Below are 22,283 nucleotides of genomic sequence, written 5' to 3' on the forward strand. Positions count from 1 at the left end.
TGATCAAAAAATGCTTTTCAAATAAAATTGAAACAGTTTTATAGAGAACTGCTCTTTTGTTTACCAAGGAGGGGGATAGGCTGAGCGATGAAGACCTTTACAAGTATCTTGCAGATATGCGCAGACCGTCCTCTGTTCTGCGCCGCCTGAGGCCTGTCACAGGTAAACCCAACACGTTTCTGTTGTCTAGGAAAGGTTCACCCAAAGCTTCATGGGTGATTTTAGATGCACTGTTTATATGTCTCTGTTTTAATCCCCGACCTGCTTTGCCTCTCAGCCCAGTTGAAGATCGATATCTCTCCAGCTCCAGACTTGCCTCATTACTGCCTCTCACCAGAGCTGCTTCATGTGAAGCCATATCCAGACCTGCGTGTTCGACCAACCAAAGAGGTGCTGGAGTTCCCCGCCCGCCAAGTATACACACCGCACACTACCTATAGGTGAGCGTTCATCTTACAAAGGCACACACATAGGAACACACTGTGTATGTTTGTTTTATAGTAAGTTTACCTATTAAGCAAATATACATTGACCTAGTCTGGGCCTCTTGTGTCTATTTGATTATTGATTTTTGACTGAATCTGATATTCTTCAACCTTTAAGTCAATAGTTAAAGGAGAAAAAGAGACATTTTTCCAGCATTTTTTTTTTAATCTGAAAATTTTTTTTACTAATGTTATTTTCATGTAGAATATGAGCATAAAAATACAAAAAACAAACAAATTGTTTTTATTCTATGTACAGCGTATACATATAATACTGGTTCACCAAACACAATCTTTAATAATTTAACAGCTTATTTTAAAAAGCAAATTTACAAAGCAAACTGATGTAAAGACACAAAAATAATGCACAAAATATAGATTACAGGCACGATAACAAGGATGTAATTATGAAGGACCCAAAATATATATTTTCTGCCAGTGCAGTTGATCTATAGCATCCATAGCAAGGTTGGAAGGGAGTGCAGTGAGTTTATGGAGTTAAGATCTGGATCATGCAGCACTTCACTCTGGAAGAGGGAAGCAAAGTAGCAAATTTAATGAAATAAAAACATGGAAAGTTTATCAAGAATATCAGATAGTTTGAACAAGTTATTTACCATCTTCTGCAGTTTGGCAAGCTGCTCATTCTGACTCTCAATATCCTCTTTTTGGAGCTCAGTCAAAAGCTGTAAGCCTCGCAAGACTTTGTCGTGCTCCTCTGCTCTCTCCTACAAACAGAAGTAAAGTTAAAATAACCTGTCAGTGATTATATGACTAGCGTTCAAATATGAAGCAATAACCAGCAAAAGCAACTATGGAGTGATGGAGTGTTAGAATTCATGCTGAACTGTAACTATTTTGAGTACAGCTTTCTGTTACCTGCAGCTCCTTGATGCTTGGAGGTACAGAGTTGCTGAGGTACATCTCCAACTGGCTCACTTTTGTCCTCAGCTGCTGCTCTTCCTTCTCCAGGCTGGTCAGCCATTCTTTAGTCTTTGTGGTCTGAGCGTGTTGCTGGGCCATCTGGGCCTATCAAAAGAGGATGTGCCTATATTATTCTCTTCCCCCAACAAAAGCCTCAGTGCAGCTGGCAGCTGCTTTCCCCAGAGTCTTACATGTAGCTTTCACACTCATTTTGCTTGCTCTTGTCTTGGATATTAGAGTATGGTTTAACCTTATACAGCAGGCAAATGAAGTGAATAATAGTAATATGATTGTCTTGGCTGTGAGTGCCCACATAATAACAGCAATACAGGATTTTATGTAGGCATTTTAAAGAAAATGTTTTGCTTTCACAAGTCACCAAAAAGCTGCATTTTCTCTCTCCTTCTCTGTGTCTCCACCTCAATCTGATGGCGACTTATATACTCTGCCTCAAGTTTGCTCCCGTATGCTGTACTGAGATTGAACCTTGATTGTAATTCTGAGACATTATCTCTCCCCAAATACCACAGCCTTTCACCTTCACCTGGGGGATCTGTTGTTTACATATTTCCATGTCTTCTTACCTGTAGCAGCTGTATCACTTCTTTGATCTGTTTCTCCACCTCTGCAGCCTGCTCAGTCTGTTTCCCCAGCTTTTGGAGAGTTCTCTCAGTGTTCTTCAAAGACCGGCTGATTCTCGCTATCTTTGCCTCAGTGGTTTCATAAGCATAGTTTAGGGATTCGCCAAACTGTAAGACACCAAACATGAGCACATTGACTTCTTCTTGCGGTGCCACCTTGTATTCCGTCTTGCTGGTCTTCCTGACCGGGCTTGCGTGCACTGCTCCAGCCACAAAAAGCAAGCACAGGCTCCAGAGCATTGTGATAATAAATGTTGTTTCCTCAGTTCTTTCAGATGTTCAAAAGATATTTCTGATTTATCTTTCAGCAATAGCGCCTGTGCAGAATAAAGCTTTTTTTTTATGTATGAGTCAAAAATGAAAGCCATAAACAGGCACTTGTCTGTCATAGCAGTGTCATCAGCCCCTCAGCGATGAATGGAGGGTGGCTGCTCCACCTTATATTGCATGTGTGCATGGCTACGTGCGATACCAGGGTAAAACATTAGCTCGGCTTTGGCCTGATCACAGGTCTTGTCCATGGCCTTTGCCTCAGTGACCCTCCCTTGAAGTTTGACTGTAGCGATACTAATTTTGTCATTTAGGTCACAAACATGTGCATCATGCATAGCAATATATGTAGCTTTTTTTTAACGAAGAAAATTTTCACATGTATTATATTCTGTGCACGAAGTTTGATTGTTATGTCAATCACATGTGATTGCGTGGTGTGTCAGTGCCTTTATACAAGTGGCTAAAGTCAGCTTTCAAATATGTACAGGAGTTAACTCTAATGTTTAACTTGGATGGGGGTTAAGGTGACTTTCATCAAGTGAGGCCAGGTTCGGGTCACACTCCCGTTATGTGCGCTCGTATGATCTTGTCTTTTCTGAGAATAAGATTGTTATATATTGTAGGTTGTGGGAAATATTTAATATAAATGGGGTGTGATCTTATTGCCACATGCTGACATCATAACAGGAATTAAGTGTTCCCTTCATGGCTATGCAGCCTTTTAAAATTCTTGTATTTTTCTCTCTTTCTCTCTCTGCCTATTTTGGCTCTAAGGAACCTGCTCTATGTTTACCCACAAAGTCTGAACTTCAGCAGCCGTCAGGGCTCAGTGAGGAACATTGCTGTGAAAGTACAGTTCATGGCAGGAGAGGACCCCAGTCAAGCCTTAGCGGTGAGTTACACTCGGGGATAATGAAGCAACATGACCGTGATGTTCTCTGGCAAATGAAATCCCAGCCACAAAGAAAAGCTTAAGGCAGCGAAATACTATATGATGTCTTTTTCAGTAGCGGGAACTTCAAAGGAACATATTTGTGAGCAGCAAAGGAAGAAGAATTTAGTTATGCATGACCTGCAGCATATCTTTCATGTTATCACTCTGATTTTCTTTTCTTTTGGTTTATTTAGTATAACATGGACGATGCACACTATATAGTGTTTACTATAAGTGGCACTCCACCCAGGATATTTCTTTTGCATATCCCATAACAGCAATCCCATGTAGAGCTGCAGGGTAGAAAAGGATTGCTTGTTATGTAACATGGCTGCTGCTGACACAGTTACAGTAACATAGAAACTACTCAAAATACTCAACCAGTGTAACTAGTTGAAATTCACTCTTTCTTTCATTTATGAGTGAAAAGTTTTCAAACCTTTGAAAAAAACATTTTCCAGAGTGAACTGTTCTCAGTTTGGGGTTTGAAACAGTTGTGGTGTTCATTGTGAATGTCTTATTGGTTATGGAAAACTGCATTTATGCACTGCTTTTTTTAAAAACAGGTCATCTTTGGAAAATCGAGCTGTGCAGAATTCATGAAAGAGGCATACTCTCCTGTCATTTACCATAACAAGTAAGGTTCCCTCACCTGTTAAGCCTCTGCTCAAGTCTGTCCAACTTTTCTTTCTTTCCTAAATGTCTTGTTTAACTCTTTCTCATAAGGTCTCCTGAGTTCTATGAGGAGATGAAGATGAAGATTCCTGCCAATCTGACAGACAACCACCACCTGTTGTTCACCTTTTACCACATCAGCTGCCAGCCCAAACAGAACACTCCTCTGGAGACTCCTGTGGGCTACACGGTGAGTGCACTCCTTCAGCTGGCTCTCCTTGAATACTTTCACCCACACACTCACTTGTTCAATAGTTCTATCTGTTGTCTTGCCATCTGTTAGAGATCGCGTGTCTTTCTTTCTGCTTGCAGTGGATCCCTCTGATGCAACATGGCAGACTACGCACCGGCTCTTTCAGTCTGCCTGTCTCTGTGGAAAAGCCCCCGGCTAGCTACTCGGTGCTCACCCCTGACGTGAGTGTGTTTGAAGAGATTGTGTGAACATTGGTTCTTCTTCCAGCACCTATTCCTTTGTGGTGTGCCTGAGTGTTAAATGAGTTGGGTGTCACTCTCTGGCAGGTTCAGCTCCCAGGCATGAAGTGGGTGGATAATCACAAAGGTGTGTTCAATGTCGAAGTGAAAGCGGCCTCCTCAGTCCACACTCAGGTACACAAATACGCTTCTTACACTTACTGCTCTTTCTTATTCCTCCCACGTGTAAAGACCCAATTTGCTATTATAGCTTGGCTGTGGGTCCTTAAAATTTTTTATAATTCTTATAGATCTGCTATCAAAAATACCTTAAAAAGCGTTGAATTATCTTAAATGTTCTTTAGTGTTATTACTACAAAACAAAAAAATAATACTCCCTGGTCTTTAAGGAGCTCACTTTCGGGCTGCTCAATTTGCGATACATCGGTGGAAGCTATAGAAATGTTAGTCTACAGAAATGGGAACATAGCAGTTAAAGTTAAAAGACATGCACCTGTCCTTGTCCTGGACTGGTGACAGTCAGTCTCACGTACCTAATTACAAGCTGGTCCTTTCCGTGCACGCACAAAAACGTACTCAGTAGCACAGGCAAATAGTCATGCGCTCACAACTACGCAGTAACATTTTGTTAGCGTAGAGGCTCCTGTCTGCAAGTGAAGACACAAAGTTCACTAAAGTAAACCACAGAGGGCCTACCATGAAAACATTCTTAATAACAAATCTAATGAGACATTTAAATCACCCTGACCCAGCTGAATATGGAGTTTTGAAAGAAGCTAATAAAGGCAGTTGCTAAATATAACACTATCCAGAATTTAGAAGCAGCCACAAGCCAGCAGCTTCACGAGCAGTGAACGGATCAAAGCAGATACGAGGAAAATTATGGAGACAAGTGAAAACACATGAGGGTCGATGTCCTGTTATCTGGTGAAGCTATAAGACTAGAAAGTGATGTAAGTAGATACATTTGTGTTGTTGTACCTGCTTTTGTTTGGTAAGGTGAAATACGTCAGGTAAAGGTGGATGTACAACAACTTATTTTCAGTTAATTATTTGTGCCTTGTTCCAGTAGCAGAACACTTTATTTTCACTTGTTTAAATTAGAGAGGATCCTGTAAGTTACTAAAGTTTGGTGGAACTTCTAAAGTCCAATCATTTCTTTTATTATGAAAATAATATTTTGCATTGAAGAAAGGCTGGTTTTTATTTCTATAAGCTGTCAATAATAGCTCCAAGAAAATCAGAATAGGTAAAAATCGTTGTCAGTAGGTAGCATTAAGAAAAAAATCGAAATAAACCAAGAAAGTTGCACTGGGTGCATCTTTAGTTAAAGTCTGTGCCTGGAAGTATGTACGAAGCAAACTGAGTTTCACATTTGAGACTATGGGCTGTCTTTTAGATCAAAAACTAGATTTGTGTTAGTCTTTCACATCTATAAACGTATAAACATATTTCATCATGTAAAACATCAGTGTTTTCCTCAAACAGTATAATTTCACTTTTAATGTATTTCCATCCTGTTTGGCATTCACATTTATTTAAATTAATATACAAGCGTCATAGATGTAACTGGCATATGTCTATAGAAACTAGTTTAGTTTAATGTCTAAAGCAATCATTTTGTTGGCTTTAGATAGTATCAAAGTAAATCGGCGTAAACTGGAAAACAAAAGAAGTGTGGTGCACATTAATGTTGCTCAGAGTGGAGAAACTTGAAATTTATTTTATTGTTTGATGTACGTCACAGTCTGCTTGGCTCCTGTTGGCTCACATATATGCAGGTCATCGGGAAATGCAGTTTCATGTCACTTTAGAAAAGGAAGGTCACACACACCCTGGATCACCCTGCTCTTCTAGAATTTCAGGTGTTCTGCCAAATCAAAGTTCACCAACATCAGCTGTTACTTATCATTCATTGTGCATGTGTGCTTCTAGGACCCTCACCTGGATAAGTTTTTCACGTTAGTGTATGTCCTGGAGGAGTACTCCTTTCCTTTCCGCCTGAAGGACGTCATCATAACTGAGGCAAACATGGAAGGGGAGCTGAAGGCCAGCATGGCTGCGCTGAGAGGGGCTGTGCTGGATACCTGTGTCAGGTTCTTGCATCAGCTGCTTAACAAACTCATTCAGCTCATTGTCTACCCTCCAGTCATTGCAGGCCAGATTGGTGAGGAGGCTGTCAACACTTCTTTCTTTTTTCTTTTTTTAACTTTCTTTTTATTGTTTTTCTTTAAACATTATACAGGGAGGGTAGGGGGTAACAACAAAACAAAACAACAAAGCAACAACAACAACAAAAAGATAAATACAACAAGTAGGATAACACCCCCCCCCCCCCCCAAAAAAAAAACAAAAAACAAAAAAAAAACATGTTGGATCTCCTTGTTTCTACAGTTTGATCATTTCTCATTATCAATGTGTTGGTCTTTATCCTGTTGGGTTTATATACTCAGTCCATTTCTCCCACTTTTTATGGTATTGATTCTGTAGGTCAATTGTTCCATGGTTTGTATTTCATCTATAATTTTGATCCATTCGTCCTGTGATGGTGGGTCTATCTTGTTCCATTTTCTTGTAATTGCCTTTTTACAGGCAGCAAGCATAATTTTCAATATGTATCTATCTTCTTTCATCACATCACAACACTACTTTCTATGCAAACTAGGCAAAAATGCAAATTCTCATTTTTTTGAGTGATTGTAATAACTCTCTTAGAGATATATTAATATGATTATTGATAATTATTTTTTTGTTGAAGATATGAAAAACAAAACTGTTTAATTTGCTTTACATTGAGGAATTTACTTCATTAACACACACAACAGAGGAACAGATATTCTAGATTCAGTTTAGCACCTGATAATAAATGCGTTAACTTGTGGTTACCTTTAGGGCAAGCATTACCTTTGTTGTTGTGGTTGTGGTTATTGTTGTTTTAAAGCACTCACTTTGAATTTACCTGCAGTGAACCTGGGTCGGGCTGCTTTCGAAGCCATGGCTCTGTTGGTCAATCAGATCCACAAAAACCTGGAAGGGAACCAAGATCAACATGGCCGCAACAATCTGCTGGCATCTTACATCCATTACTGCTTCCGCCTGCCCACTGCCGAGCCTACCCTGCCACCGAATGGTGAGTCACCAGGCTTAACTGTGAAACCTTTATTTTCATTTGAAAGAACAAAAATGGTTTTTGTTAGACCATAAAGTGCCAGGGTTTTTTTTTTTTATTGTTTTATTTGCTAACTTCTATGTCCTTTCCTTCTCCCCGAGTAGCAGGCACCCAGTCCTATGAGATGCCAATGCAGTACGCTACCTTATCAAGGGCAACAGCGCGGCCAAGCAGTCTGCACCTGTCCCGTTCCAAAAGCATTAGCAACTCCAACCCAGACCTGGCTAGCACACCAGTTTCTCCTGATGAGGAGGTGCAAAGGATCATGGGGAGCAAGGTATGCTGCACTTCTCAAGTCATTTTAAAGGAGATTAAAGTTAGGTTATTAAATATTTTGCACTTTGTTGGTTTTATGTTTTGCAGGAAATGTGTACCAGTCAAACTTATCATAGGCAGCTGTTGCTTTACTTTCACATTTATTATATTTGCTTAGTGTCTCATTTTTCCCCTAGTATTTCAATTACATTAAGTAAAATATATGAATGTTGTTACAGTCTGGCTACACAGAAAACATGGTCTGTGTTTTCTGTCTTTATGAAACCACTTGTTTATTTTCTAGTTTCTGTTTAGATAATATCACTGTTATTTTGTTGTAATCGTAGTTTCTGGACTCTTCACAGCTGATTCAATAAACTCAGGTTAACTGAGAACTCTGTGCAAACAGTCTGTCTCACTGCTTAGACAACAATGTAGTAATTCTCTGTGCCTCTATCCCTTTACTTAATGCAGTACCTCAGTCCTTTATTCTCCTCTCCCCAGCTTTCTTTTCTTTGTTGCTTTTGTCTCCTTTTATTTCGTTCCTGATTTTCTTCTCTAAATAATCTTTTATGTAGTAATTACCCTCTCTTAATTCACTGTGCTCTTGCCTCTTGCCACACTCTGTGTGTGTTTTTGTGTGTGTCTCTGGTGGCTTATGGCAGGGCATTGACCGCTCCCACTCCTGGGTAAACTCTGCTTATGCCCCTGGGGGCTCCAGATCTGTGCTACGCCGGAACCCCAACTCCAGCTGTGAGCTCAAGCAGGTGCCAAATCCCTTCACCTCATCCTCACCTTTACCTCCTCCACCTCCATCCTGCACTGCCTCTCATCAATTCTCGCGGGTCATTTCTTACCTCCATTGCATCTGTGTCTGTCTGGCTCTCTCTCTGCTCGCCTCAGCCCACCTGTCACCCCTTTTTATCTACTCCCTGTACATCCTCTCTGCTGCCTAACAGGCACAAGTTCTGCCTGGGGCTTGTTAGGAGTTCATAGAAAGTTCTCTGGCCACCCACCCATTTCCATTCACCCATTTTCACGTCATCTGTGTGTGTTCACCTCACCATCACTCCATGTCAGGCAAACGACCGCAGCTGCAATCGCATGTCTGCCTTTCTGGACAGCGTGGCTTTGTTTTCAGTTCCCCCAAGGCAGATTGCAAAGAAGGTAAAACTGGCATCTAACTAACTGTAAAAGTTACAAACTAACACATTTGTGATATCATATCATTCACCAACTTCCAATATCATTACCATTCATCAACAATCATGCGATTTGAACACAGATCTACATGGAAATAATGTGAAAATTGAAAATTTAGATCTTTTTGGAATGAAGAACTATCAGTTCGTACTCCTAAACCTTTATAACCTGCAGTTACTGTTTATGAAGTATTCCTAATAGCATTGAAACTGTTTATTTTAATCTTGATAGCTCAAATACAATTAACTAGACCAAACTGAACTAGCTTGTTGTTGGTTCATGTCTAGCTGCTCCACGAGGAGCTGGCTTTACAGTGGGTGGTCAGCACCAGCACAGTGAGGGAAGCGGCACTGCAACAAGCTTGGCTTTTCTTCCAACTGATGGTAAGCATTCCTTTTTGAAATTGCAATAATTGTACACCACTTTCTAAGTAGCAAAAATCTAAAGAGAATGCAGTAAAACAAAACTTAAGGTCTGCAAACCATTTTCTTATGTATCCCCTCCTACAGACAAAGAGCATGGCCCACCACTTATTCCTGACCTCAAAACTGGATGTTCCCAGGCGTCAGCGGTTCCCAGACCGCTTTGTGGATGACATCGCTGCACTTGTGTGTGCCATCAGTGCAGACATTGCCAGCCGATACCACAAGGTACCAAATCCCGAGAGCTACCCCATATTCTAGAAATTGAATTCATTTCTTGATAACAATTTAGGTCACTGGCCAACAAAAACTATAGTGGCTTTATTTTTCTCCCTTATCTTTTATACAAAGCTTGAGCATTGCTGTTTGATTCAAACCTAATATACAACCTAATATAATGTAAACCAAGACTCTTCCTCTTTCTCTCACATGAATTTTCCCCTTCCAGGATGTGGAGCTTGTGGAGAGGTTAAATAGCAGTCTGGCTTTCTTCCTGAGTGACCTGTTGTCTCTCATGGACCGGGGCTTTGTCTTCAACCTCATCCGCTCTTACTACAAACAGGTCCCCATTGCACTTTTTCCTATTTTCCTGTAATCTGATACGCTCAGAGACTCCCACACACATTATTGTATCTTCTATGTAACTGCATGTTAAACAGATTGCCAACAAGTTGCACACGGCCCAGAATCCCAGCTCTCTGAATGCTCTGAGGATGGACTTCACTCGTATTGTCTGCAGCCATGAGCACTATGTGATCCTCAACTTGCCGTGCTCAATCCTGAGCCCCCCAGCCTCCCCCTCTCCTTCCACTTCTTCCACTACATCACAGGTACTACAGCACATTATCCATCATAGACGAATTATAAAAATAAAAAAATTTCACATAAAGAGAATGGATAAATTGAAATGTTGCTAATTTCCCTCTGTAATAAGTGCATACTCATAGCATCAGTGTCCTCAAAGTTCCAGTCATGGCCCTTGGGGATGTTTTTTGCAGCCCTTGAGTCAGCCAAGGAAAGAATGCAATACACTGTATTGTGTCAATTTGGGAGGATTTTTCTTGAATTCCAACTCTTCTGTTCTGGGCATCATAGCTAGAGTTTCTTAACAGAAATACCGCTGGGGTCAAAATGTGCCTTCCTCTTGGTTTAAAAATACAAACATAAATTATGAAATTAGCAAATACACTACAAACACTAACTAAAGCTGTTTATTTTCCTTAATAAACAAATGATGTCTTAAATTTGCAGTCATCAAAAATTCGAGAATAACTCTTCTACTGTGTTCCTACACAAACCATTGCATAACATTAATGTCAGCCACACTTAAAGTCATTTCTCTATAATTCTGTGTCATCTTAACTATGTCTCCTTGTGTCCACAGAGCTCAGCATTTTCCAGTATGGTGCAAGACCAGGGCGTGGCCACCATGTTTGAGCTCTCCGTCCCTTTTCGCCAGCAGCACTTCCTGTCCGGCCTGCTGCTGTCTGAGCTCTCACTCATCCTCGACCCTGATGGTGAAGGGTGGGTTTTTAGTATCTGCTCACAAGCTGATCAAGACTTTACATCGATTCAGACTTTAACGTGAAATAAAATGAGAGATGACAAAGATTATGATGATTTTGTTTATCACCCACAGGGTTTTTTTCCTTCATAAAAAGGCCATTAGTGCCGTTCACTCCCTGCTGTGTAGCCACGATGCAGACCCTCGCTACAGGGACCCTCAAGTCAGAGCCCACATGGCTCAGCTCTACCTGCCTCTCATCCCAATCGTCATGGAGACGCTACATCAACTCTATGACTTCTCTGGTCAGCAGAACAATATGAGCAGCCCATAAATATGATTTTCCACCTGCTCGAGAAGATGTTGTTATATTTGCAGTATTATTGTACCTGAGAGCGCTTTTCTTATTGCCTTGCAGACTCCTCGCCTTCTCGGGTCCGCCATGCATCCACCCACGCTGACGATGCTGACCCAGACAGTGGCAGCACTATCAGTCAGTCTGTTGCCATGGCAATCGCTGGCTCCCCTCTGCAGCACGCCAAAGCCAACCCATTCGCACTGCCCACAGTGGTAAGTGATAGCAGCAAGGGTCATAGTGTTCCCCAGAGCCCTACAGACTGACAGGTCACAGAGTGGCCTCTGTGTGGGCGACTGCTGCTTCAGTTTGACAGACGGTCACACCACACAACACTCACCCATTTAAATATCATTTGCATTCTTTCCATGTTGTTCTTTAGCTAAAGAACAACTGCTCCTCTTCACCTGTAGGTGGCTCTGTGTCCTTTGCTATAACTTTCTCTAAACAGCCATTTTGTTCTATACTCAAGTGGATTACAAGATTGGCACCGATTTTCTGTGTGTGTGCGTGTCGTTACCAGGCGGGGCGCCAGTCCAGCTCTCTGTCCGCCGAGTGCAGTAGGACTCTGCTGGTGTGTTTCCTGTGGGTGCTGAAGAATGCAGATGCAGCTCTCCTGGAGCGCTGGGTGTCAGATTTGTCTGTACTGCAAATCAACCGCTTGCTAGATCTGCTGCATCTCTGTGTGTCCTGCTTTGAATACAAGGTATAATAAATGGGCACCATCAAGATTCACAGTTCATTCAGGGAGATGCTAAATTCCTCTAAATTGATTTTTTTTTTCAAAGAAATCTAGTTCAGAGCAAATATTGATTAAATTTCATTTTCCTTCTTTTTCTCCTGTTTGATGGGGTTTTTATGAAGGCAATGAGTTAATGTTCATGGTTTAATTACGGTAGCTGTTATTTAAAAATTAGATTTAATTTAACCATTACTGCAAAAATGATGTCTGTGGCAGCATGTAACAGATCTGTGCTGGTCAGTTACTGCTGGCTGAGAATGCCCTCACTTCTGTCTCTGAAAAGTATATTTGATATGATACATTATACATAATGCATTGTACACTGAGGCACTTGGACTTCAGACATCATATCCAGGGTTACTACTGTATTTTCCATTACTGTTTACATAGCACTGCAAAATCACACAGTAGTCTATTTAGCTGTGTTTACTCTATAAATTATCAATAGGACAGAAGGCTATTTTTATGTTTGTTTGTTTTTAAATTGTTTGCCTTTCTAAAGTCCATTTCTTAGCAGCTTTCTACCCAGTTTTTTTTCCCTTTTATCCACTTTTAATATAGTCTTTTTTTCTCTGTCAGAGAAATTTCTGGGTAAACTTGCCCAATTTGTACCTTTTTATGATTTATTTGTCCTCTGATGTTTGGTGGGCGTTGTAGGGGAAGAAGACTTTGGAGCGGATCAATAGCCTGACATTTAAAAAGTCTCAGGATATGAAAGCACGACTTGAAGAAGCCATACTGGGCACAATCGGAGCCCGTCAGGAGATGGTTCGGCGTCACAGAGGTGGGAAGCACAACAGAAACATAGGTTTGCGTCGTGCATGTCTGAAGCAATTTATATTTGTGGTGCTTAAGGAAATTTACTCTTACAGAAAGGAGCCCTTATGGCAGCCAGGAGAACGTTAGGTGGAAAAAGAACGTAACTCATTGGAGAACAAATGCAGACAGAGTCGACAAGTATGTGCTTTACAGACATATAGATTTGGTTCTTCTGCTCACCTTGTGAAAATTACAAATATTCTTGGATTATAATTTATGTCAAATGTGTGTTTCTGTGTAACATGATTGTAAAATGACACCTTTCAGGACTAAGGCTGAGGTGGAACAGGAGTCTGTGGTGGATGGAAACCTAGCTACTGAGGCCTCTCTCATAGTACTGGACACACTGGAAATTATAGTCAAGGTAAAACAATGAGAATTAAATAAATCTGTTTAGACACCACCTTTCCAGTGGTTGACATACAGTGCTGTCCTCCTATATAAACATCCTTTGCTTGTTGTGTGCCTGTCTTCTTTCAGACTGTGGTTGCATCAGAGTTGAAAGAAAGTGTTTTAGGTGGAGTGCTGAGAGTACTTCTTCACAGCATGGCAGGAAACCAGAGCGCCCTCTTTCTGCAGCATTGCTTCAATACACAGAGAGCTCTGGTTTTCAAAGTAAGTGCAGTTTGTTTTTAGCAATTACACAAGTTTTCAGGTTTTTTTTTTTATTGTCCTTTCCAGCAAAAAAAAAATAAAAAAATCACAAATTAATGAATTAACACAAATAATTAATGTTTTGGTATTAATAGTTCTACTCCTATTTGGCATTATTCTGCTTACTCATTTTTATTGATGACATCTGTGTTACATTTTTGTATTGAAAAGTAAAGCAAGTGGGCCATATTTAATTTCTGGTGGCAGCGGGGTGAACTGTACGAAGTGACGCTGTGTGTTTTTGTGTATAGTTCCCAGAGATGCTGTTTGAGGAGGACACGGAGCTTTGTGCAGACCTGTGCCTGCGTCTCCTGCGTCACTGCAGCAGCAGTGTCGGCTCTGTCAGAAGTCACGCCTCGGCATCCCTTTACCTGCTCATGAGACAGAACTTCGAGATTGGAAATGTATGTTAAGATGTTTCATTATCTGTGAAATACTTTGATGTTCTTTCATTACTGTGGACATGTCAGCAAAATGCATCTATACCGTAATTCAAGACTGTAATGGGCGACTGTGGTTCAGGTTTGGGAAGCTCAGCTTGTAACCAGAAGGTTGCCGGTTCGATCCCAGCTCTGTCTGTCTTGGTTGTTGTGTCCTTGGGCAAGACACTTCACCTACCACCTACTGGTGATGGCGCGATAAGGCAGCCTCGCTTCTGTCAGTCTGTCCCAGGGCAACTGTGGCTACAAGTGTAGCTTGCTTCCACCAGTGTGTGAATGTGAGAGTGAATGAATAGTGGAATTGTAAAGCGCTATATAAATGCAATCCATTATTATTACTGATGTTGTAAGTCACACTGAGCTACGTTTTTGTTTGTAGAACTTTGCACGAGTAAAGATGCAGGTCACCATGTCTCTGTCCTCACTGGTGGGAACATCGCAGAACTTTAATGAAGAGCATCTTCGTCGGTCTCTCAAGACAATCTTGACATATGCCGAAGAGGACTTAGAGCTGCGGGACACACCTTTCCCAGAGCAGGTGGACAGCAACCATCATCTTGTTTACAGTTTTTGAGCTGAAGCTCGTGGAACGGGTAAGCTGGTGGAACAGGTAAGACATTTTTTTTCATTTGGTATATGTATGTTTGAAACTGCAGGTCCAGGATCTGGTGTTCAACCTGCACATGATTCTTACTGACACTGTGAAGATGAAGGAGCATCAGCACGATCCAGAGATGCTTATCGACCTAATGTACAGGTACTGGAATAACCATCAGAGTGGCTGTAAATCAAAAATAAAATAAAACCTAAAGTGTTTTCTCATTTTCTCTTTTCAGGATTGCTAAAGGTTACCAGAACTCCCCTGACTTGCGCTTAACGTGGCTTCAAAACATGGCAGGGAAACACTCAGAGAGAGGGAACCATGCTGAAGCAGCCCACTGTCTGGTCCACAGCGCAGCTCTGGTAGCGGAGTATCTCAACATGCTGGAGGATTGTCGCTACCTGCCCATTGGTTGTGTCACATTTCAGGTCAATGTGTATTCTGTTTAAACCTTTCTACTTACAAATAGTTGGCTAGGTCACAATGATTTTAGTCTAATGCCTCGGTCACAGTCGGTGACCTCCTGATACCTGCCTGAACACTGCAGCCAACATGTTTCAAAAGGCACAAAAATTTGTCTCCTTATCTGGTGCGTGTTACAGTTTTCACTGTTTCACTACAGCTTGGAAAGTAGTTGGCAGTTATCTGACAAGGAGATGTTTTCCATGCAAACTACGGGCAACCGCGACAATCTGCTCACAGTCAAAGCAACTGTAATCTTTCACTGAGGCACTGTATACCTCTTTGTGACCAGTTTGAAACTGAAACTGCCAGAAACCTCCAGCAACCAGTCACTAACTGGGTAGAGAATTCAAATTTTTCCCAAATGACCTGTCGTTGCCAGGTGATGGCTGACTGGTCTCTGGACTTGTGTGAGTTGAGTTTTAGCAATTGAATTTGCAGCGACTGCCAGAAACCTCCAACAACTATTCACCACCCGGTTTGAGACTCTTGTGACCTGTGGTTACTAGATCTTCACTAATGGGTGTCTAGACCTGTGTGACTCAGGCCTAAATGAAACTTTTACTTAAAAGACATATAAAACATGTGGGTGTATGACCAGATGTTAACTTTTTTCCTATTCTGTTTTGTCTGTTTTTACTACAGAATATTTCATCCAACGTATTAGAGGAGTCGGCAGTATCCGATGACGTTCTGTCGCCAGAGGAGGAGGGCATTTGTGCTGGGAAGTATTTCAGTGAGTCTGGCCTGGTGGGGCTTCTCGAGCAAGCAGCTGCTTCTTTTAATATGGTATGACTCACATTCACTGACAAACAGCACAAGGTTCCAGCATTAACATGATTTGTGTTAAAATCTCTATTTAATTGTGCTGTAACTGCAGGCCGGCATGTATGAGGCCATTAATGAAGTGTACAAGATTCTGCTCCCGATCCATGAAGCCAACAGAGACTTTAAAAAGCTGGCTACTGTCCACGGGAAGCTACAAGATGCCTTTAATAAAGTCTACAACCAAGTGAGTTGACAGCTTAATCCTGAAATCACCAGCAATCCACAAAGGAATTCGTTTCTAGCTAATTATCTTTATCCTAATTCCCTTCTTATGTGCTTTATTTCTTTTCTCATCTTTTCCAGAGTTCAGGATGGGAGGTAACAAACTAATCTGACATTAAGAGCATCTAATTTAAAGTAAAACATTCAGCAGTTGTTGTTGACAATGTTATTCTTCTTCCCCTTGGCTTGTTTTCTTCTCCCCTCCTGTGTCAATAACATGGCCACTGGTGAGTGATGCAAAGCTTACTTTATCACTTGGTTGAGTAGAATTAAGACAAGTATTAATTAATTTGTGCTGCAGTCCTGCTGTAATAAAACTACTTCTCAGTCCTGCTGTAATAAAACTACTTCTGAGCATGAATTTGTATTTTCCCACAACATGAAAAGCATCTGTTTTCCCAAATCCAAAGCGTTAACAAACAGTAAATGCTGTTTTGTTTTGTTTTTCATCACTGGTGTTGCAAACACAGGAATATAAATTAGTGTCAGGGTGAAAACAATCTGTGTGCATTTTACAAACCAGCTGTTTTAACTAAAAGAAAAAAACCAAACAGCTTTCAGCCCCAAAACAACTAAACAAGAGAAAACGTTTACAAAGAAAAGGCGGCTCACTGGTGTGGCCGGTTGAGAGAGAGAGAAGAAAGTAAATGATCCTCTGTGGTAGGCGGTGGCCATGTTGGCTCTTTTTACAAGGGTGGCCCTCAGGAAAGGACACAGTCATTGGCCCCACCAATATCCACATCCAATAACTATATAATTTCCAAACATCAACCAGACCTTTTCACTAACAGAAAATCAGGCACAGAAGTTAAATAGGATAACGCATAAATACAACAGCAGTATAACAACCATGGATCATGATTGGGGGGAAAAAAATAAACTCTGGTTATTCAGATAGATTTCTAGTTTACATTTCACATTTTAGGCTTTGTTAACACCTCCATATGGCTGCTTACTATGATGACCCCTAATTAGCATATAATTGCATAGTTACTTAGTTACTGACACTTTGTTATCACACTGTTACCAAGTACTTTTTACTGCATTTTTTCTAATGGTTAAACAGCTATTTCGCTAACATTTCTGTACAACACATTACTCGTGGTGAGTTTATTCTGCAGTGTCGCATAATGCTGTTCCTCCTGTTTTTGTGTTTCTATTCATTCATTCAGCATTTATGTACTAGTGGAAAAACAGTATGCTAACGTTTGTATGACAGATTTGGTCTTTGTTTCAAGGTTGTTGAGTCCTCAATAAAAACAGCTCAGTCATTTAAACATTTTAGTTTGTGAAGAAAAAAAATCTTCATTTCAAGTCTTTAGTGTCAGATAATGAGTCCATGAATTAAAACGGGGTATTTTTTTTTTTCTACTATTACCACGTAAGCTCTGTGTCAGCTGCTTTTAATTCACTCATGCTCTGCACTCCTTAATCGTTTAAGTTTTCTGTCTTGTTTTTAGTGTTCAGCGAATGTTTGGGACCTACTTCAGAGTGGGTTTCTATGGCTGTCGCTTCGGAGATCTGGATGAGCAAGAATTTGTCTACAAGGAGCCATCGATCACCAAGTTAGCTGAGATATCGCACAGACTTGAGGCATGTTAACTCCTCCTGATGTTAATAAAGATGTCTTTAATGATTTATGAGGAACATATGTCTAAAGGTGAATGCCTCTGGCCCACAGGAGTTCTACTCAGAGAAATTTGGGGATGAGGTGGTCGAAATTATCAAAGACTCCAACCCAGTGGACAAAAACAAACTCGATCCCAACAAGGTAAAGAGATGTGTATGTTTGTTGCTTAAAGAATATGTATATTTTAAAAATGTCTAACTGTACTGATGACTTTTTCAGGCTTACCTGCAGATCACCTATGTCGAGCCCTACTTTGACACATATGAGCTGAAGGAAAGAATCACCTACTTTGACAAGAACTACAACTTGCGTACCTTCATGTACTGCACTCCCTTCACTCTGGACGGCCGCGCTCACGGCGACCTGCACGAGCAGTACAAACGCAAAACCATCCTGACAACGTCTCACGCCTTCCCTTACATCAAGACACGGATCAATGTTATCCACAAGGAGGAGGTGGGTGTCTCTACTGGAGGGATCAGATTTTAAATAAATGTAGACATTATGATGTATGTTCATTGTTACATCTTTGGCTTTCCAGATTATTCTTGTCCCCATTGAGGTGGCGATTGAAGATATGCAGAAGAAGACTCAGGAGCTCGCTTTCGCCACAAACCAAGACCCCGCAGACTCTAAAATGCTTCAGATGGTGCTCCAGGGCTGTGTGGGCACCACTGTCAACCAGGTGATAAAATAATTGAAATGCTGGTCCCCCTGGAATAATAATAACATCAAAGCAGAGCTTTAAGTCTGGGTTAGTGTTTTAAGCAGTGGCAGAAATTCCTCAGCTAATATGTAACTGTTTGTCTCCCCTAACAGGGCCCCCTTGAGGTGGCGCAGGTCTTTCTCGCCGACATTCCTGATGACCCCAAGCTGTTTCGTCATCACAACAAACTGCGCCTCTGCTTTAAAGACTTCGCTAAGAGGTACTGACATGATCTCCGTCTCAGACAAAGACTGTTGTGTAGCCAATAAAAACAAATCCCAACTCCCTGTGTCTTTCTTTTTTGTGCAGGTGTGAAGATGCCCTGAGGAAGAATAAAGCCCTGATTGGGCCAGATCAGAAAGAGTACCACAGAGAGCTAGAAAGGAATTATCATAAACTGAAAGAAGCTCTGGGTCCTCTCATCAACCGCAAGATCCCCCAGCTTTACAGAACCCTACCAGCTCCGACTCTGCAAACACAACGGTAACTTGAGACATTAATAACACACACACACGCCTACGCACAGAGACGCATAAAATGATCTCATGCTGCTTCTTCAAGCACATCAAGCTAACATAAGAGGAACGTAAAACTGTGTCATGCTTCAGGCTATATGCTCTGCATGTCACCAGTGAGCAGACATGCAGACACATTTCAGTGATTTCAAATGTGTCACATTTTATTCCACAGTCATTAATAAAAGATGATGCACTTCTTGAACTGCTGTAGCCTGTTTGACTATGGAAACTATCACCATATGTTACTTTTGGTTTTCATCATCTTCTGGCTGCACCTCTGTGTTTGCATGTGGACTGATTTCTAATCAGAAACAGTTACAGTCAACAGCACCTGCCAGACCGATGCTGCAGCACAGAGAAATGTAAAATCCCAGATATTTAAAATATTAACACAAACTTTGAGCTCCATTGGTCCGCTATATTACATTAGGGGTTTATCATTATTATTCTTGGAACCACAATGCTGACTCAAAGCCATGTAAGCTTTTAGTGGGACAACTTTCACACTCCTTGGGTGGCATTTTTTTGGCTCAAATGAAATAAAAATGAACTACATCTTTGCTAAAATATGTTTTTGATTTTGACAAAAATCTTTTTACCAGTATTCCTACTAATTATCCCCCCTCTCTTGCAGGAACTCCTACAGTAGGTCGAGTTTCCGCAAAGTCGACTGTTGAGCCACAGAAAGCTGCAAAGCGACACAAAGCAACAAGCTTTTAAAATTAGCACCATCTCATACCGTCTGTCCCCCCTTCTCCCCACTGCATTGCACACCAACTGTAGCAGGAACACACAAACTCACCGTCCTCTTCTTCATCTAGCTCGTTATTTTACACTCATCACCCTTGGCCACCTAGTCATGTCTTAACACCCCCCTCCCCCTTCCAGTCCCTCTATGCACACACAGTAAGTTGTCACCTCTTTCGCTGCCCTACCATCCCCACCACTCTCACACCTCTTTTGGGGAAAAAAACCCCTCTGGTGTTTATGCAGGAAGGTTATCTGCTCTGTAAACATTGTCATTTGGAGCAAGGCTCTAAGATGGCAGCGTTTAAAGAAAGCTTTTTACAGTTATCCACCCAAAGTAATCTCTCAGAGCCTGATCTGACTTTACCTTTAGTTTTTAGTGCACTGTTTTACATTTGTTTTTCTTTAGCTTCGAGTGTCTGCTTTTGAACAGGCTTAGGTTGTCTGTTTTGTGTCATGGACTTATTTAATTTGTGAGATTTTTTTTAATCCCTGGTAGTGATCACTGCCAGACTTTGTTATTAAATAGTCCCAGGGAGTTTTCTTTTGTTATCAACAGACCAAATAACTGACATTCCTTCTCCCTCAAGTCGTAACATTTATCTGCCCATCTCTCGTTATAAGGGTTCAATAAAGAGAGTTGGTGGGCTGCTTTTTGTGGAGGTCCAGGTTTGATATGATTGAGCTCATAATGTGTGGGAGAGACTGACTCGATGGGATGTTTAAATGTGTTCTTAAAACTGTGAACTCTTAGAAAAGCACTGCAGTCGCATCAGATGTTTATCACAGAAGCACTGTCTAAAGACAGGCCATCTCGTTTACTCACACAGGCATGTTCAAACTGCGACATTCACTATCATACTACAGTATAGATAGATAGATAACTGAATATGTTATGACTGCGTAAACAAGTCCTCGTTTGACTGTTATGCGCTTCTGTATAAGACCAAATGTTTTGTATGTATACACCTCTGTGGTTTGCATTTATTGTAGAAATCTCCATCTACTGTATCTATGAAATTGCACTATTGTAAACAACCTGCAGCACATTAACACTGTAACTACTAAAATATATGTGCTTTTGTTATTTTACAGAGCTGGAAACTGTTTTTTACCGATTAGATAGGCAATTTTTTTTATTTATTTACACTGTCTTCTATTAAATATTTCTCCCTACACTCCTGGTCATCCTTTATTTATGGGTCTTACGATGTAAATTCATGTAGTAATGTGTTTACTATTTTTAACACTGTTTCACATTAACAGTTTTGTTACTGGAAATCTATGTTTTTCACACATGGTTTCTTCGCTTTTCAGCAGTCAGTATCATATTATGGTATGGGAAGCATCTTTAATACCCATAGACCACAGTGATACTACAAAAACTACTCTAACAACGGGGCTACGACAGTAACATAGTGGCATTTCTACATTTCTGTTTCTACATGAAACATACACAAGGTTTGCAAGTAATTATTACTAAATTTGCATGTATTAATTTTAGTTATGAATCTCAATACTTTTGAATGTTGTAGACTATTCTTTTTCAGATGTTATAACTTAAAATTAACAGTTATAATTAAGAATAATTATTTCATCACATATTTACTGCACATTCACAAGGGTTACAGTACCATTATGATTACATATAGTTTTTTATTTGTATTTGTTTATTTGGCGACATCCTCTTGCAGGGACTTTTATGGTTGTTTCTGCAAGTCTTTTGTGGGGTATGAAATTTCTCAAAGATACTCGGTGTCCTTCCACCAACAACTTTTGATGTCCATGGATCTCTAAAGAGGTTGTTTGAGGTCTTAGACGTTTATTGGGATTCCTCAGCGTTCCTTGATTTGATAATTTAATGGATTTGAATATATTTTAGACTTTTCAGTTGTATCTCCAGTTTGCTACACTTCAGTATTAAACTTGAAACTTAATATGCTGTTGTACTAGTTTGACAGCTGTAGTTGCATTTAAAGCATCTGTTGTTGTGATTGGGCGCTAAATAAATGCACAGCTCAGTGTTTCATATCCAAAAAGTGTGATCAAGTTGTTTAAAAATATTTTATTATCGAGTACAGTATGTAAACTTTAATGTTACCAGTGACAGCTGGGGACCAGTGAGGATTTTTAAGATTATAGTTGCTGACTTTACTGTACTTCGTTGCTTATTATTTTATAACAAGGCGTCTTATTTTGAAAGTTTAGCAATTCAAAGATTTTAACTGTTTCCTTTACAAAAGATTTATTTATTACACATATAAGCCAGATGCTTGATTAGATTAATATTTTAAAAATGAGTATAGAAGTAACAAGGCGTTGAAAAGAGAATCACCACGTTGACTTCATTGTGTTTATTTACATGAGTTCCAGTCATCGATATTTTGGCGTTTAACCGATTCTAATAAACTGCTCTTGAAGGAATGACATTTATATTGTTAGAAGTAACAAACACATTTTTATAAATAAAGTTTTTTCCCCACAATTTGTTTTTTATTTGCTTTTTTTTTTTTTTTTTTTACATAAAATTAAATACATTTTTATATGTCTATCATAGATAAACGGTACAGTACATAATAAATAAACAACCAGACCCATTTAAAAGAAACCCTTTAATTTTCCATTACAGTAAAAAAAAAAAA

General features: G+C 40.3%; 2 protein-coding genes across 3 annotated transcripts in view; one reads left to right on the forward strand and one right to left on the reverse strand.

The window, feature by feature from the left end:
• dock6 (dedicator of cytokinesis 6) overlaps positions 1-20,750 on the forward strand; it is a 31,086-nt gene extending 10,336 nt beyond the window's left edge. The window contains exons 13-50 of one of the 2 annotated variants that reach the window (XM_085351714.1): positions 69-162; positions 278-440; positions 3,098-3,215; positions 3,824-3,894; positions 3,984-4,122; positions 4,245-4,346; positions 4,452-4,538; positions 6,300-6,531; positions 7,330-7,494; positions 7,638-7,810; positions 8,454-8,555; positions 8,869-8,955; positions 9,279-9,374; positions 9,501-9,641; positions 9,862-9,975; positions 10,073-10,243; positions 10,798-10,937; positions 11,053-11,222; positions 11,336-11,487; positions 11,796-11,978; positions 12,672-12,798; positions 12,887-12,971; positions 13,101-13,197; positions 13,314-13,448; positions 13,739-13,891; positions 14,307-14,465; positions 14,584-14,684; positions 14,764-14,956; positions 15,636-15,779; positions 15,871-16,002; positions 16,122-16,136; positions 17,508-17,633; positions 17,722-17,811; positions 17,890-18,126; positions 18,212-18,355; positions 18,490-18,596; positions 18,686-18,859; positions 19,529-20,750. In XM_085351714.1, the coding sequence (XP_085207840.1) occupies positions 69-162; positions 278-440; positions 3,098-3,215; positions 3,824-3,894; positions 3,984-4,122; positions 4,245-4,346; positions 4,452-4,538; positions 6,300-6,531; positions 7,330-7,494; positions 7,638-7,810; positions 8,454-8,555; positions 8,869-8,955; positions 9,279-9,374; positions 9,501-9,641; positions 9,862-9,975; positions 10,073-10,243; positions 10,798-10,937; positions 11,053-11,222; positions 11,336-11,487; positions 11,796-11,978; positions 12,672-12,798; positions 12,887-12,971; positions 13,101-13,197; positions 13,314-13,448; positions 13,739-13,891; positions 14,307-14,465; positions 14,584-14,684; positions 14,764-14,956; positions 15,636-15,779; positions 15,871-16,002; positions 16,122-16,136; positions 17,508-17,633; positions 17,722-17,811; positions 17,890-18,126; positions 18,212-18,355; positions 18,490-18,596; positions 18,686-18,859; positions 19,529-19,571 (4,962 nt within the window). In that variant the 3' untranslated portion in view covers positions 19,572-20,750. The remainder of the gene's footprint in view (positions 1-68; positions 163-277; positions 441-3,097; positions 3,216-3,823; positions 3,895-3,983; positions 4,123-4,244; positions 4,347-4,451; positions 4,539-6,299; positions 6,532-7,329; positions 7,495-7,637; positions 7,811-8,453; positions 8,556-8,868; positions 8,956-9,278; positions 9,375-9,500; positions 9,642-9,861; positions 9,976-10,072; positions 10,244-10,797; positions 10,938-11,052; positions 11,223-11,335; positions 11,488-11,795; positions 11,979-12,671; positions 12,799-12,886; positions 12,972-13,100; positions 13,198-13,313; positions 13,449-13,738; positions 13,892-14,306; positions 14,466-14,583; positions 14,685-14,763; positions 14,957-15,635; positions 15,780-15,870; positions 16,003-16,121; positions 16,137-17,507; positions 17,634-17,721; positions 17,812-17,889; positions 18,127-18,211; positions 18,356-18,489; positions 18,597-18,685; positions 18,860-19,528) is intronic. The other variant, XM_085351713.1, reaches the window with a different exon arrangement.
• Positions 719-2,467, reverse strand: angptl8 (angiopoietin like 8). The gene is made up of 4 exons (XM_085352644.1): positions 1,994-2,467; positions 1,365-1,514; positions 1,103-1,213; positions 719-1,012 (listed from the first exon to the last, which is right to left on the reverse strand). Exons 1-4 carry the CDS (start codon positions 2,288-2,290, stop codon positions 935-937), a joined length of 636 nt encoding a protein of 211 aa, XP_085208770.1. The 5' UTR covers positions 2,291-2,467; the 3' UTR covers positions 719-934.
• Positions 20,751-22,283: the final 1,533 nt, after the last annotated feature.

The sequence above is a fragment of the Diplotaxodon limnothrissa genome, linkage group LG4 (genome assembly GCF_057381915.1).
Source record: "Diplotaxodon limnothrissa isolate DT_005_m linkage group LG4, D_limnothrissa_male_GT1.1, whole genome shotgun sequence".
Lineage (NCBI taxonomy): Eukaryota > Metazoa > Chordata > Actinopteri > Cichliformes > Cichlidae > Diplotaxodon > Diplotaxodon limnothrissa.